Source organism: Cupressus sempervirens, chromosome 4, assembly GCF_028749045.1.
Source record: "Cupressus sempervirens isolate cs-2001-9-10 chromosome 4, ASM2874904v1, whole genome shotgun sequence".
Taxonomy (NCBI): domain Eukaryota; kingdom Viridiplantae; phylum Streptophyta; class Pinopsida; order Cupressales; family Cupressaceae; genus Cupressus; species Cupressus sempervirens.
Window position 1 is genome coordinate 481,107,692 of NC_143121.1, and position 17,871 is coordinate 481,125,562.

A 17,871-nucleotide genomic window follows, 5' to 3' on the forward strand; every position below is an offset into this window, starting at 1 on the left:
CATGTTGAACTGGCTCATGAGTTCCTCAAGGTATAATTCAGCAGCAAGTTATTGCTCATCACTTTGAATTGAAAACTCTCCTGCAGTTCCACAAGTCCATTCCACCTGAAAAACCCATCATTTTGTGTCATTTCGGTGGTGGTGTTGCTTTTGAGCAGCAGGGTTTGAGTGTGCTGACATGTGGGCACATAAATCATCTCTTATCAGCTCTCACTTACAAATTCAGCAATATGCATTTTTTTAAAGAATAATTTTCAAATTTATCTGTTCTTTAATGTTTCCTAACGTTTCGCTCCATCTGATTGTTTTAAAATTTGGGTCAGCTGAGTTATTGCCAAGTCCAAGATTTTCAACTATGAGAACATTGATGGTAGTTCTCATTTCAAATCCATACTGGCAACTCTATTTGTTAAAGATGGGAACACTCTAATTGTATTAGATCACATGATATTATCAAGGAATGAGCAGTTGGAGATGAGCACGCTATTTGGCTAGACACTAGGTTTCTGGAAGAAGTATTACCTTTGAATGCAATGGAAAGGAAGTCTATGTTTTTGGTTTCCCACCTGATATACAATTTATTTATTCATACCATCAATGCACATTCCACTATCAAGTGTTTATATTTGATCTTTTTGTAGTGTACTGTCATGGCAATTGAAATCTTTAATTCTTTGCAAAAATTTGATTGCATCACCTATGATATGCAACTGGCTGGATTTTTCTACATTCATTGTCCTATTACTTACAGATACTAAGCTACTACTTTGTCAACAAAATGATTATATTATGTACTAAAGCCACTCAAAACCTTACCCCTTAGGCTGTTGTAACTGCAGCTGCATTTGCAAATGGTGACCAGCTAAATTGCCTGCTGAACCCAATGATGACAACTTTTCCTTAAGAACAGCACCTGCACAGTGTTATATAGCTAATATTAGAAAGATGAACACCATGTATTCCCAGCTTCAGAACTGAGTTAAATGGCTCAAGAAAACGCTAAAACATGTTTCTCACCATTAAATTTCCAAACAAATCAAAAAAAGGCAATTCAAAAGGCTTAGGCATATTAAAAACGAAGTGCCTACCTTCTCATTTGCAAATACTAGTTAGCATAGATGTAACAATTTATCATTACTGTTATTGTTCATGTCAGCTCACTTTTCCTTATGTTTGTCAGATGTACAGACTTGTATTAATACATAAAAGCAAGAGCCATCTATCATCCTTCACTATGAGGACCACAATAGACCTGGTACGACTATACCCAATCTAATATGTGGATGGCATTACATCTCCTAATATGTATTAGTAAGTGTGTGTCTAAACATATGTATTTAGGTAGGAGCTGTTAGAATTATGTGTTGAGTGTTGTCACTAATGTCAACATTGTGCGCATTGATGTCAACCTGATGCAATAGAGTACCTCATGCAGAGTAGTATGTGTAGTGTTTAATATTTTATCTAATGGAGAATTGTGTTGTCTTGTATATGGAATACTGAGATATGCAGGAAAGAGTATTTGAAGTGCTGTTATGATTCAAATGTTTTTCAGATGTCTGGTGGTGATAACAAGTCAGTATGGGGCATATCCGGAAGATGCAAGTATGGGAAGCTGGAATATACAGGAAAGAATATTTGAAGTCCTTATAGGAGAATTCTCCACATTCCTCCACATAAGGTTTTGGTAGCTTGTAGTTTGGTGTTGTAGAGTATGATTTGTGAATGATTATCAAGTCCACAGAAGTGTTACGAAAAACAAGACAAAAAACAACAGTTACATGTAAATATAACCAATATCAGAAAATAATAAATCACACAAAAAGGAACACAAGACCCAAAGATTTAACGTGGTTCACCCTGTTGGTTTGCAAAACCACAGATTGGAATCTTATGAGCCTTGCCAACTCAATGCTGGGATTCTAATGGGTTGAAGACTAACTTGACAGGACTGATCAATTTGATACACGTCATCTGCACTTCTGGCTCTACAGGGCCAAGGCAGGTGCGCCTAATCTTAAACCAATCTCCTAAGTTCACTGGTTGTTAAAGCAGATAAATCTGATCACAAATACAACAAAAGAAGAAACTTCCAAAAGGTAAGGAGTTAAGGAATCTTCTAATTTGGACCACTTCAGATAAATAGAAATGCTGAACGTAAATTGAGATCAGAACTTCACTAAGCACTTCAAAACGAACTTGTTAAGACTTCAATATTGTGGAAAATAGGAATGAAATTGTTTTACAAGTACGAAATGCTTTAAGTATGAATTATACTGAACTGATAGATTTTCTAGAAAAGAAAGGAACAATAATAGCCAACACCTAAATTGTGAATTGAATGATTAAAACCAGTGCCTTGTTAATATGGGCAGCAGAGTCAATTATCATGAAAAACTGTTTATGTACAATTTTGAAGATACAATATTTTATTTCTATAGGCAGTCCAAATTATGTAAAGGATCAATTTTATATGCAATTCTAAGTCAATCCAGAATGTGGTTTAACTCCAATAGGCAAGAGAGAAACTGGACAAAGATAAGGAGACGAGTAGGATTCACAATATCTCTGTAGCTCAAACTTAATATGCTTTAATCAATCTACTTTACAATCAAATTTTAGACTACTCGCAGTTATTTAGTTGACTTCAAAGGACAAAGCTCATTAACAATATTATATCTTTTCTTTAAGCCCAAATATATTTAACTTCTTACAGATCAGACTGGTGTGTGATGTCAATTTTCCATGATGGATTTGGAATTTTGTTCTTAGCCTTATCTCTCTGAATTGCATATATCTCTTCGGAGTTCGAAAACTGTTCCTTCAATATCATAAGAAACCATATATATGAAAATCTGTGTATGGGAATTATATGAATTGTGTCCCTCTTGTTCTTTACATCTCATATTTATATGCAAATGAGGAGTGTGAGCAGAGAGGCACACCCCTTCAAGGGACCTAATTACAACTGCTTGCAAATAAAACTATGAGTTTAATTATCTTAAGGAATCATGATAAAATTCAAAACTGCCTAAAACATATCTTCGCCTTGCTAAATACATAGAATAAGCTTGAACAAACGCTCTTGAATTGAGCAAACTTCCATGCGGCACTAAGGATGCAAATATTGGTTTCATTTCGTGTTTCGTCCTGACAGGCAATTCCTCTAGAGGTTGTGTATGCTCACATGGTCAGTAATATCATGCGTATGTTTGTTTTTGCACATCCATCATTGGCTTGATACCTTGGTTCGAATTCTATGCTTCCACGGTGATTCTTCATCCTACAATAAACACATAGCAATTGTTAGATACTAATGACTAAATAAGATTTATAATAGACAACACAAATCTTTTGCTTTGGTGGTTCTAGAGGATACAGACATTAAGATCTCCATCATCTCACAACTCAGAAACTGCGTGGAACACCAAGCTCTTCAACAAAAACATTTCCCAGTATATGCAAGAGATTCACAGCATATATTTTCCATGTTTCAGACATATATCACACCTTTGGCAACGACTCTCTTCCTGTATGCCATGGCATAGCTAGAAGGCAAGTTCAAAGGTTTGATGATTCACAATTTCCTATTGTAGAAATTTATGCTATGGGAATGTTCGAACTGTGTTGTGGGCAATGAATAATCGAGAACTCCTGTAAGATCCATCACCAAGTTCACAAGGACTTTTCTAGCGCATCCACGGGTGACAACTTACATTATACACACTTGCTATAGATTTGAGGACTTCACAGAGATAGAAGCGTTGGTAAACACTCCTTCGTTTTGGCTTTTAGTCACTTGCAAACTCCTATAATCATCAATGATGTTGCTTATAATTTCCAGAGATGGATTGCAAGAACACTAATGATAGACAAAAATGTTGCATCCAAATACTAGAAAGAAGCAATCAACACAACAGTTACTATTGAAGTTGATGAAAGATCAACCCCACAGCTCCCAAGAATCACCTGCATGCAAATACCTGTCACAGAAAGAGAGAATAAAAAGCTGGAGGCAGGAATTGCAAGATCCATAAATGAGACATTCTTGATGAGCAAAAAAATAGATTGCTATAATCAAAACTGAATGAATAAAATTACAAAGAGATCAATCCTTATAAAAGGAGATCGAAACCCAAAAAGAGTAACCTAAAGCCTAAAAAAGCTAGGTTGCACATTATAATTAATATAAAATATTAATTATATGCACCTATGAGATAGCTTAAGAAAACTAGAGTAATAGGCAACTTATTTAATTAAATCAAAGTGATTTAATTAATAAGTGAAAACAACTAATTACTCTAACACCCCCTCTTAAGCAAAGCTCAGGAGGTAAGCTAACCTAGCACAACTATGAAAGTAGAGAAATGGGTCTTGGCAACAAGGCCTGATCAAGCACCCAATACAAGGAAAACTCTGCAAACTAGAGAAATAGAGAAAACCACATGGGAAAAACCCTACTCCAAAAAGAGATAGCAAAGAATGTTCCAGAAGAAGGAACAAAGAGAAATCATGAAGAGAACCACGAAAGCATGAAAAGCCGCAAAACTCTGTCAAAAAGTGTTGATCTGTAGAACCTCCACGAAAATATAAGGCACGAACTGAGCATGTCTATATGGTAGATGATCCATCTCACCGAAATGCATAGGTAGCCAGCCACTGCAATCGCCTAGTATGTAGGATCAGGTACTAAATACATAGCTCATACTAACAAACCATCGAACCAAGGAAGCATTAGAACCAACAATATAACCCCCCCTTAATGCAGATGGGTTGAGGTGACAGGCAACTAAAAAGATGGGCCAAAAATCTCTTACAACATAGGAACCAAACACATTGAGAGTGAGGACAGACACCTATAAAGGTATGTGTCATCGACACATCATGGGGCTAATGTCGTGGAAGGGACACTCACTTGACAAAGGAAGAGGGTCAAAACGGCAATCAACTATCCCCCCATGGCACTTTATAAAATAGTGCGAGTACAACAAATCACAATGATGAAAAAGATCCTGAAACGCAAGAGTGGCACTTTATCTTAGTGCGTTTGCATAAAGATGCTTACAATTGATATCAAAAATGATCATAAAAGACATAAGACTAGTACAACAAAAAGTACAAGCCAAAACAAAGCATCTAAAGCAACAAAATTGATCCCCAGACCTAAAACAACCAAGATATCCACCAGAATGCAAAAATGCATAAAACTAAATAAAAAGTTTCTCGAGCAGAATCTAGAACAACAACCAGCATTACTAAAAAGAGCACAGAAACAACTTTCCAATGATATTAAGAAATCCAAAATTGGAGATCGGATGCTCAAGATATGCCTCTTGGAATGCAAAACAGAACATTTGGCTTTGACTACCAAAACAGGCAACCAAACTGCATCAAAAGTCCAAATAACTAGCACCATCATGACGGGCTCGGAAAGAGCTTTTCGACGATATAAGATTCGTCAAAAAATACCTCCATATGACAAAGATATGGCCAAAAAACCACAGACAGCTTGTAAGACAAAACAAATTATAGAAATGATGGTTTGAAAGCCGTCAAATTTCAGCCCAAAGACGGATGACATCAGCACCTGCGGCTGTCAGACCTGCATTAGTACCTTGCTGATGTCACTGCTCTGTGAAATAACTTTGAAAATTGTAACCCTTTGAAATAAAAAAAAAACATAGATCTGAAAGCCAAGAAAAATCTCTCATAAATTGAATAAGGGCATGAAGATCTGGAGCTCTGATACCATATTGAAGTTGATGAAAGATCAACCCCACAGCTCCCAAGAATCATCTACATGCAAACACCTGTCGCAAAAAGAGAGAATAAAAAGTTGGAGGCAAGAATTGCAAGATCCATAGATGAGACATTCTTGATGAGCAAAAAAATAGATTGCTATAATCAAAACTGAATGAATAAAATTACAAAGAGATCAATCCTTATAAAAGGAGATTGAAACCCAAAAAGAGTAACCTAAAGCCTAAAAAAGCTAGGTTGCACATTATAATTAATATAAAATATTAATTATATGCACCTATGAGATAGCTTAAGAAAACTAGAGTAATAGGCAACTTATTTAATTAAATCAAAGTGATTTAATTAATAAGTGAAAACAACTAATTATTCTAACAGTTACTTCACGTGTTCACAAAATTTAACAGGTTTCCCAAATCTATTATGAATATATTGAGATCAGTTCCTATGGATGCGAATGGCTTGTGTAGATTTTTCAATTTTGCCATTCTTTATAAACTAATCATTGGCTTCGATTTTGTTTGTTATAATATGAAAACACTCGTGCATGTTTTCTCTCTAGGTATGCAATTACCATTGCCGCCTCCTAACATTTGCACTAGGAGGGATGACATTGGTGATTTAGAAGAACCATGACTACAAAAGATAACTTTCTTGACTCAGCAATATTCCACTCTCAATATCTCTAGAATTGATTCGTCAATTTTAATTGATATCATTTGTTTCATAGTGCGTATGCCCTTCCTCTTCCACGTGTATTTCCATACTCTATCAATATTCTCAGTGGTTGAATCTCAATCTAAACTAGCGTGGATGCAAATTCCAGAATTCATTTGTCAGTAGTTTTTTGGCCTTTGAAATATACTCGAGATTCCTTGTCTTTGTCGTTGCCTAAGCCAAAGTACTACCTTTATAATCCATGCTTGGGACTTCATCCAAAATCCAAGAAGTGGGACAATATTTCCTAGCAATACTTCAAACAGGGCAGAAGTTAGGAAAGATGATTTAAATGATTCAAAAATGGTATTCCCGGAAAGAAGTAACATTTTATAAAAAACATTTTACCTTTCCTCTCATGATGATGCAAGATAGAAAACAAAGAGATAAACACAAATATGCCCAATGAATTAGGACAAAAGAAATTAAAGGGAATAAGTGATCTTTGTTCATATCAGATGTTAAAATATAATTGGTATAGCCCCTCGAGTATAACTCTGAAGTGTCACCCATGTATCAAGCAAATTATGCATGATGCATTTTAGCACGTAGTTTCCATCTAAAAGGTTAAAGTGATGATCTTGCTTCTTCATCTTGCAGTTAAACAAATTTTAACATGAAATATGGAAACAACAACCAGAGCTTTTAACAGGAGATAAATGGTTTTGAATTCCTCTTTTTCAAAATTCTCTCAAAAACATATTCTTCTCTGTTCCTTTTGTAACCTTGGCAACAACATTTGTAGTTCTTGCAGTGAAAACATTTTGTTGTTAAGGTTGTAGCTTTAGTCAGATTGAATTGACTTGGAGTTAAATCTTTTATGGTTATTAGTAAATCATAATTTAAAAAATACTCTTATATCTACTTATATATAAGTATTATAAAATATATAATATTATTTTATATATAATGTATATATTATATATAGATATAGTTATATAATATGTAACATATATATAGATATATATACACACACACACACACATTATATAGATAAAGTTATATATATGTTATTGTTAATATATTATTTAATGATGATTTACCATAGAGACATGTCTCTTCATGAGACATGCCTCCTCTCATATTTATCAGTCATTGGAATTTGCATTTGGAACACACCAATATGAAGGCAGTGTTATTACATTTGCAAAAAACGATCTTAGTTACTCAACATGGTATCAGAGCCTAGCTGCAAATGTAAGGAAGCAACTTGTTATACATGAACTCTTCATTACAACTAAAAATATCATGTATCTCCTTATACCATAGACGTTTTTGAGGGATGAGCTGAGTATCTGCAAATTCATAAATAAATATGGACAGTGGGAACTTATGTCAATAAGTTTTGATCAATTGAGGCCTGGAGAGCGCAATGATGACTTTGCACGAGGTTTTGAGAATCACTCAATGCCTATGAGATTTGAGAACAGATTTTATGGTTGCTACAAGTACTAGCGTGAATTCGAACAGGATATTCAACGAACCATACATCAGCACATTAGATACACTCAGCAAATAGAATTCAATCAACACGTTACACTCTGTAGATACTTGGTACAGAAATGAGGAAACGAAGAAAAAAAGCAAGCAACTTCATACTCAATGAAATGGTGACAATCATATCTATTGAAATTTTGTATAAGCGAGGAATTGATCCCAGAGAAAGAGCATTATTTATTATGTTGAAGAACGAAATTATTGAACAGGATCAAAATGAATCAAACTCTGCCAATCGGTATTCACCTATATTTCATCCCCTCCTAGCGCTAAGAACCAATTATGGTTAGTCATTTCTCAACACATGATCGTGGCATATATATCTTTGGAAGCATTCGATAAAGCCCTTTAGCGCAAAAAAAAATAGGCTCTCATAGTTATCATAAGAGGTATAAACAGAGGGGAGGAAAATTCATTAAGTGGCAACAACATTCAGTTTAAACCCAGCAAATAGGAGACACATGATACTACATCTTCAGCACGTTAAGCATAGAGGACATGGAGAAAAACATATTAGAGAAAGTGAATAAGAGAGTTGGTCTTTGGTGGGGGATGAAGATTGGATCTTCTGGGCGCCACAATCATACTATAATTTGTCACAAGCTAAGGCATGAACCAGCAAGGGATGGTGATAGATTTTGATGACATCCATGAGGCTAAAGTAGCCTATGGGACCTACACGATCACCCCCCCAAGGCAGGAGCAGAACTAATCTAGTTGCAGAGTTTTGGTTAACTTGTCTCTCCTTCTCTGAAGTTTGATAATCAAAGCCGCTGTTCTTTTTACTTGATCTTCCTCGAATAAGTAGTTGAAGTCCTTGTTCTACAATATCTCTGTATAACCAGATCTAATGTCACTGTATGCCAGGCAATCCTTGACAAAGTGCTACTCTGTCTCTACTACTCCCATATTACAGAATAAACATGTTCTGTCTACCCACTCTTCCTCTGGAACTTGCCATCTACCAGTTTCACATCGCAGCCAGTGTGAACTAGTTTTGAGTTGTACCATCAACATTTTTGCTTTCCAATTAATAGGTGCTCTTATATAGGCCTTTTCATCATGACTAAAAGTGGGGTTAAATTCTTTAATGTAATAAGATTTTTTCCGCCCTATGTGTCTTGTCCATAAAATATTGCGAAATTTTTCCATGACAAACTTCTTTATTTCTTTATTGTTATCCGGGCAAGTATGGATGTTGATATCCCATTTTCGCATCCATTTGTCATTTTGCTTCACCCATGTGTTTTTCCACCTGACAAGTTTTTCCTCTACGACTAGCTTGGGCCAGCGATGTGTTTCTAGACCTTGGGTTTTCTTTAAATAGCTTAGCATCTAGACCAATGCGACGACTTCTAACGAAAAGGAACCCACCTTCGCCAATAAGATCTCATTCGACACCGTGGTCTTGACTTTAAGATTGAATGTGATGAAGTGTTTTTGAATTCTTTCTACCTGTCACCATTTTTGTTCAGACATACTACCACCACACACTTCTCATCCATATAGAATAACCGGAGTGACTAGCAAACCAAAAAGAGTTTTCATGGTCATCCAATTCCATAATTCTGCGTTCCTGCACCTGTTTTGTAAAAAATATAATGCCTTCCAACCCCCTATATAATGCCTTCCAACCCCCTTGGATCCTTCTTGATCTGCATGTATCCCAATTGAGTTTGTTATGAAAATCTATGCCCAAGTATTTGTACTCCTCCACAATCTCAAGAGGGTTACTCTCAAATAGAAACTCGTCCTTTATACCCCTATTCTTCTTCAGCGAGAAGATCATAACTTTGGTTTTGCTAGTGTTCACTTGTATTCCCACTTCATGGCAAAAACTTTCTAGTGCTTTCAAGTGTTCTTTCAAACCTTTAGCTGTCCTAGCAAGTATTATGAGATCGTCTGCATATAAGAGCAATCTTATCACAAAGTGGGCCAGGTGTACCCCCTCACCATTGGTCTTGTTTATCCATTCTTCTAACTTGTCAATATAGAGCCCAAATAAAGTTGGAGATAGCGAACACCCTTGCTTAACCTCGATGTTGATGCCAAAATCCTCTGATAGCCCTTCCATTGTTCTGGTTTTAGCTTTGACATGCTCATACAATCTATGAACAGCAGACCTAAGTTCTTTAGGAACTTCTAACTCTTCCATTATGTCCCAAAGTTTGTTATGTGGCACTATGCCAAATGTTTTTTTAAAGTTCACAAAACAACAGAAAGCCTTGGCCCCCTGAGTGTCCCAAACTTTCTCTTCCAAGTATCTGAGAGTGATGTCGTGATCTATAGTAGAGTGTTTTGGTCTAAAGCCTGCTTGCCCTTTTGCTCTGTTACCTTCTGTTTCAACCCATTTGCTTATTTTTGTTCTACCATGCTGCTAAATAACTTTCCGAACAGTGGATTGATCATGATGGTTTGGTAATTAGAAGGGTTGTTTATATCTCCGCTTTTGTGGAGTGGGATCACCACACTTGTCCAATTTATAGGGAAGCCTTCTTATTGACACTGTTGAAAAGCTTAGTGATGTGTGGTGTTAGAGTTTCAGCACCCCATTTTAAGCATTCAGCTTGTAGCCCATCTATATCTTGCGCTTTACCAATAGCTAACCTCCTGATGCCTTGAATAATATCCTTTTGACTAAATAACTCACTTGTAGTCTCGGTTACCATGGTTCTATGTTCTCCTAAATCACACTCGTAAAGGGTCTTGGCATATTCCAACCATTTGGTTCCCGTGAGTTGTTCTCTATCTGTGTTTTTCTCTGCTGAAGCTCTTTCCAAAACTTTATGGGGCATCTTTTACCAAGATTAATCAACTCGATTCTTCTCATGTTCACATACTCCTCTTTCTTCTTTTTAATCAATTGACCATATTCCTTTCTACTTTCTCTGTTCATGTTCTTTTTCCAATTCCTTTTTGCCATTTTGCACTCCTCATCAAACCACGGATTGGCCGAAAAAGTGTTCTTGGCTTCTCTTGTGGCCTTAGATCTTTTACACTCCTCCAAGGCTTTAATGATAGAAAGAAAAAGATTATCCTTGTCCATGGAATGTTGTTTATCAGACTTGAGATGCTTTTCCTGAACCCTAGATAGCCGCAAAAGAGAGTCTCGAAAAATATTATGGTTTTCTTGTGTCATTAAAACTTTGCCGGTCGGAATCATCTTCCTCTTCTGTAAAGGTTTTGAGACAATATGTTGATCTTTAAAGTGAGTGGCTACCCTTATCAAGATAGGGTTATGGTCAGATTTTAGCTCCATGGGGCAATACTCTATCTCAAAATTAATTATCTTTGCGACATGGTCTTGCGAGCATATGACATAATCTACAATACTTTGCCCATTGTGCCTTTTGCATGTGATTCCACCTGATTTAGGCCACTTTTCCATATAGGCAGCATAAGCCTAGTAATTCAGCCCCAAAATGATTAACTTTTCCCGTGCGATCCTGTAATGATCTTTCCCATTTTTGTGTCCCTTCTTCTTCTAGCCAAACTGGGTCTCTGCTTTCTTTGTAACTCTCCTTGAGATTGAGAGTTTGGTTGTTTGTTGTTCTAGCATTGAAATCACCTATTATCATTATTTTCCCTAGAGAGCTAAAGGCTGCTATGTCTTTTTTGAGTACAGCGAACGGGTCTTCTCGATCCAATCTATGTTTTTTATACATTTTTGAGCCTTTTGGGGCGAAGTAGCAGACAACCACCATTGTAGAAATCTGATTCTCTGTTATTTTTATCCATATATGCTGCTTGTTTACATCTTCTTTGTCCAAATTTATAAATTTGCTCCAAGTTTCTTTAATTAGAACGGTGATGCCTCCATGCCCCTAACCATTTTCTATCTTCTCATTCCACAATGATACCTTCTTATACCCCTCAAAATCTGGAACTCTACATCCATCATGTTCATGGGTCTCGGTAAGAATAATGATGTCATTATTTTTAGCTATCGACCCTAACCCAGGTCCTCTTCTCCAAGGATAACCTCTACAGTTCCAACTGACTATAGTTATATGTTCCTGGGTAGGCCCGATTTCCTATTTATTGTGTGTGATTTTGTCACTGATTTGGGCTTTACCATTTTGTAGCCATGCCCATTTGTCGTTTTCTCTTGCTGTTTTCACTTTTTCCCATTCCTTCATTCTTTCTTCCTGCTGAGTTAAGGTGAGGTCATCATCAAGATATATGTATGTGCCTCTGAGAAATTTCCTACTACTTTAGATGTTGTTTTTGTCCCTTGTATTCCTCATTGTCACTCTAACATGTCTGTCCTTGCCTCCTCTTATCCATTTTCTAATTCTCTATACTTGTGGTTGTTCCATGCCAGTCTAATTGGTCTTTATAGAAATCTTTAACTAGATTTGTTGCGTTTTCATGTTCTCCATAGTCTCGTAGCCCTTTGATGACGATATTTGTTGCTTTCTCACTTCTTTCTTTTTCCTCTCTAATCTGCCTCCGAACTTTTTTTTCTATGTTGTCAATAGAAGTGTTTGTTGGCCCCTTTACCATATTAGCCCATGATCTAACATCTTCAATTTGCTCTCTAAGTTGATTCTCTTTTATTTCCATATTGGGCATGGCATCTTGTATATTTTTCATTTTTGGGTTTTTGTCTCCTTCCTTAGCCCCTCCTCCCGTGATACTTGTTGTTGTCCTCTTTTCCCCTACTTCTTTCCTTAACAATATTAATTGATACTCTCCTTTTTCCATATTAAATTGCAATTTTTGAATTTGCTCTCTAAGTGACTTGACCTCCATTGCTAGTTTTCAATTATCTTTGTTGACTCTTTTCATTGTCATACTTTCTATTTGGCTCCTCTCTTCAAGTGCCCACACCCTCTCCTTCATAGCTACAAAGTCGTTCACAAAGATGTCCAGGTACCACATCATGGGTGCCCTCGTGGGGCTGTAATTATTTGACAGCCCATCCTCCACTATGTCCATTGCCTGAGAATTATCTGTCTTCCCTTTACCTTTGATATCATTAAACCGCATAATTGTTTCAGAGATTTCAGTTGGCCTCAAACTCTGTTCCCCTGCCTTTGTACTGTCTAGGGCATGTGCTATCGGTTTCGGAAGTAAAGCTGCGAGCCTCCCTCTTTTTGCATATTTAATCTTTCGTATCTTTCTTCGTCTGATTATTCTTTTATACTGTTTGGCATTCACGTAAATGTAGTTTCCTCCTGTAGGTGGTCCACTGACTTGTGGAAAGCTCAAAATGTTTGTGGGTAGATTGTCATTTGTTCTTCCAAGACCGAACGAACTCATGTGTCCAGTTGTGGGTCCTGGAAGAATGAGGAAGCTCCCTTGATTCCACTTTATGATGTTGTTTTGTATTAAACTATCCCCGTGTGTCAAAACCGTGCCTTTGTTACACGACATGTCATCGTGTTCAGCAGCCTCCCCTAAACTTATTTGTTGTTCTGTTGTTACGGGTGCACTGACCATCTGATTCCCTGTCACACTGTTACTGTTAGATCCTCTATTGTGCCCGGTGAACCCATCTAGTTCTCACTGTGCCTCCCTTATCTTTGGTTGATCGATCGATGAGACTTGTGCAAGTATCTTCTCATCAATTTGAAACCCTACTGGTGCTTCTGTGATTCCCCCATTTATTCCTTCCTTGAGAACCATATCATTATCACTGGTGTCTTATTAAAGATTCTTTATGGTTTTTGCGTTTTGTTTAGTTAGTGACACATTTTAATGTAGAAGTTTTGTGCATGCTCATGTATGATATGGAATCAACAAAGCAATTTTGGGGAAGGCAATGGGTAAGAAAGTGATTGTTGTGTGGGGCACTTGGACTTACCGGTTGATATCTCGATGCCAATATAATAAAAGGGTTTTGTTACCCATGATGCCCTGATGCTCTTGATTGGCTTGCTTTTTCCTAATGCCCTGTTGCTGTCTATGGGTCCGACCCAGTTTCCTGTTGCTTTCTGGTTCCCTGCGTCTTCCTACGGATGTGTGTGGGGATGCATGTGCGAAGACGAGGGTCCAAACATGGACCTAATACACGCGCAGATGATGTGTGGATGATTCTAATTGTTTTATGTGCTCTTCAAATGAAGAACCTTTCGCGCCCTCATTTCTGGATCCCAAGCTTTTCACATGGTATCTGTAGAAAATTTAACTCACGATACAAGTGATAAAACCATAAATATTAGAGAACATATAGCATGTGAAGATATAATGGAAAACATCACAGAGTTGGCAATCATGCAATCGTGTAGCCTCAACTACCATCAAGGCAAAGACCATTATGAATAATGAACATTGGAAGGAGAAGAATTTCAATTGCCTAGCATTACCAAAGAGAGAAAGCACTAATTATAGAACCTAGTAATAGTAACTCTGCAGTGGATACAATATTTACATCTGCATAGCTTGAATGCATTCGATTAATTATAACTTACAAAGTAATCTGCACATGGTGTATGGATATTGAGGAGGACATGAGTCACATTATCAATCAATGCTACCCAATGACAAGGGAGGAAGAGTTATGTAGTTGGGAAATAAGGAGATGACTTAAACTTATATGTCTGCCACAGCAAACATCATAATCAGAAACAAGTGAGAAGTATAAAAGATTTCTACAAAAATCTGCATAAGAAGAAAAGAGTACACCGACATATAATGAGAGCCTCGTGACCTATATCTATATATAAAAGGATGGCAACTATTTAGACCAATTGAAGTGTATGATAGTTGGTAAACTGATATGACAAATCGACTGGCTCGTAGGGAGAGAGATAAACCAAGAAAGAGTCACACCATCAAAAGAATGAGAGAACACGAGATATAATGTGCTTAGTCCACTAACATATACAAGGAGCTTAGCTTGAAATATTAAAGATTATAGTACAACTCAAGCCCTTAAAAAAGAAAAAAAAGGGGAAGTTTAGATCTAGTGTGACAAAATGTAATCGAGTCTGTAATAATTGTTGTAATATGGTGCATTTTATATGGATATTGAAGATGCATACTTTCTTGGCACAAAGTTATACGTGATAATGTTGCAAGTATTAAAGAAGGAAAGTTGAATGTCGTCGGGTTTATCATGAATGCGACTTTTGTACACATTTGGTATGATAATCATCATCATTATTCTACTTAAGATGAGATACAAGACTGAAATGGATCTTATGGGTCAATGATATAAGAGTTTTACATTGTGGGGGGAATAATAGTCAGCATAATAATCAATGTTGCATTCCCACTTGAACCATCTTTAGAAGGGAGATGTTCCATTCTGCAATAATTTAAGAAGGCAATTTCTGATTTAATGTCTATGGATCTTCATGGGCAGATAAGTATTTTTATCTTGTATATTTATCTACTCATTATAGTCTCTCTTCTATTTGTAATTCTAGACATACTAGAAGAGTTATTTGCCTTGATCTTTTCTTTTATGTCTAAGGATGTTCTTGTAGGAAAAGAAGGCCAGTACACATGCTACGAAAATTGTGCAGACTCAATCTTACAATAGTAGCTCCAAAGACACTAATGATGAAGATGGATAAAGTGAGGGTCTTGAAGCAAATACCCTTGATGATTGAGATTGAGTATCCTTCTATATTAAGAGGGAGTCTAGCATTTTTTCAAAATCGTAGGAGTTCAAAAGATTGATACTCAAAATACGTGTGCGTGACTTTGATGGGCCTATCACTATGTACATCATGAGGAAATAATGATTTATCACCAAAAAGTCAAAAGATTGATATTAGATTCAGAGGGAGTCCGACAAACATCCTTAGGCGAAGAGAACTTCTAAGGGAGTAACTAGAGGAATTGACATCCTAGTATCTTTTGTTCAAAGGAAGAATTACAAGGCGCAACTTCTTGTTAGTGAGTTCTCTACGAAAGAAAAAGTTTCAAGTGAAATTTCTTGAGAGAGATGTTTGAGGTTAAAATCCTTGTTCCACCCTCTAGGAGCAGCTATGGTGGGTCCACCATCTAACTTGGTTCATGATAGATATCATGTGAGTTACTACATGATGTTGCTATGATTTATGTCATGAAAGGTGATGATCTTTCATTTGATATATGTGTGAGGTTGCTATTGTAAGGTGACAATCTTAGCAATAGCTTGACCATGTTATCATGATAGATTTCATTTAGTTGTCCTAGAATGTGTCAATAATCATGTTAACAAAATGTATTATGATCAACTACATTAAATTGTTGTCCCAAAATGAGCCAGAAATCATGATACTGTGGTGTTTGTGATGTATTCTTGATCCAATGTCATAATAGACTACATTAATTTGTTGTCCCAGACTGTGCTAGAAGTCATGACAATAAGTAAATCATGATGGTCCTAGATTGGGCCGAAAATCATGAGATCAAGACTAACTATTTGATTGAATATGTTGTCCTAGAATGTGTAAGTAATCGTGTTAACAAAATGTATCATGATCGACTACATTAAATTGTCGTCCTAGAATGAGCCGAAAATCATGATACTGTGGTGGTTGTGATGTATTCTTGATCCATTGTCATGATAGACTACATTAACTTGTCTTGGACTGTGTCAAAAGTCATGACAATAAGTAAATCATGATGGTCCTGGATTGAGCCGGAAATCATGAGATCAAGACTGACTATCTGATCGACTATGTTCGTGTCCCGAAATGTGTCGGAAATCAAAGAGTATATATTCGTAAAGGGATATAATTGTGTATAAGCATTTTTTATGCAAACTCAAATATGAGATTACTGAGATTAAGAAATTGATCATATCCTCCCTTGCTAAGAGAGAATGTTAGTAATAGCTTCGGTCAGATCTGAGATCAGTATATGGAACATACATTACGTATATATACATGCATATGTAAATACATATATGTTTATGATTGATTTACTACACATACTAATATCTCATGCTATTCAATACTTTATGATCATGCCCTGATCGGGCCGTATACATTAATATATATGTTGCAATAGTTCCTCTCATCGATTCATGACATTAATGATACTACATTCGTTGTTCTTGTGCTGTAATAATCCTTGCCTAATCTAACCAGAAAGTTTAAACGTGTGCTGATGGAATTTTGTCAAATAGTTGGTGTACAATCTCTGTATTAAACTATGGAGCCACTGAAATCAACCAATTCTAGTAATGCATGCCAAAGTCTAATAAGATTTGAATAATGGGGAACTCAATTACAACAGCAATGCTTGGAACAATGATAATAGATTAATCTTGTTTACAAAAACTAACTGAAAGTATAGCAAGAATAATGGAGTAAATTAAATATCTTTACTTGCAGGACTTGTTTATAGTCTTACAATACAAACACGAAATAATGAACCTAGAGTCAGCTGTTGAAGGTAAATTGTCAATGTGACATGGTATGAGAGCCTACCGCAAGCTACTGGTATCCTGGAGTTAACCGTCGTAGGTGACTATCCACGTGGGTTTGGAAAATGTACTCTGTCGCAGGCTGCATTTCCAATTGTAATCAACAACCTGTACCCCTCTATCTTTGAAGTGGGAACTAAGATGACTGCTACCGTGTGTACTTATGCTCTGTGACTCCTACTGCAATTGGTGCGACTCCAACACCTTGTTAATCTACAACCCGCAGGCTACACATCTTTCCACAAACAATCTTCAACAGTGACAGGAGAAAGATGGCCGAGTATATGTTGAAAACGTGATTGAAGGCTCAAACTATGACTGCAGTAGACAACCCCCGTATTCTGTTGTAGGACACCTTCTGATTCCCGTGGGAAGCTACTCACACTGTCTACACCCGCAAAGTCTATTCTGGCCGCTATCTCACTTCCTTAGCCGGCAATAGCTATTGTGCATAAAGTATGGAGGAAAGAACCGAAGCAATTAGTTCCTATTCCACTGTATGATCAAATAGATAACTTACTTCCAATTCT

General features: G+C 36.6%; 1 protein-coding gene across 1 annotated transcript in view; it reads right to left on the minus strand.

The window, feature by feature from the left end:
* The window catches only part of LOC149562055 (uncharacterized), a 142,622-nt gene that overhangs the window by 47,615 nt on the left and 77,136 nt on the right, over nt 1-17,871 (minus strand). The window contains exon 10 of the mRNA XM_089825596.1: nt 817-913. Within this exon, the coding sequence (XP_089681722.1) occupies nt 817-913 (97 nt within the window). The remainder of the gene's footprint in view (nt 1-816; nt 914-17,871) is intronic.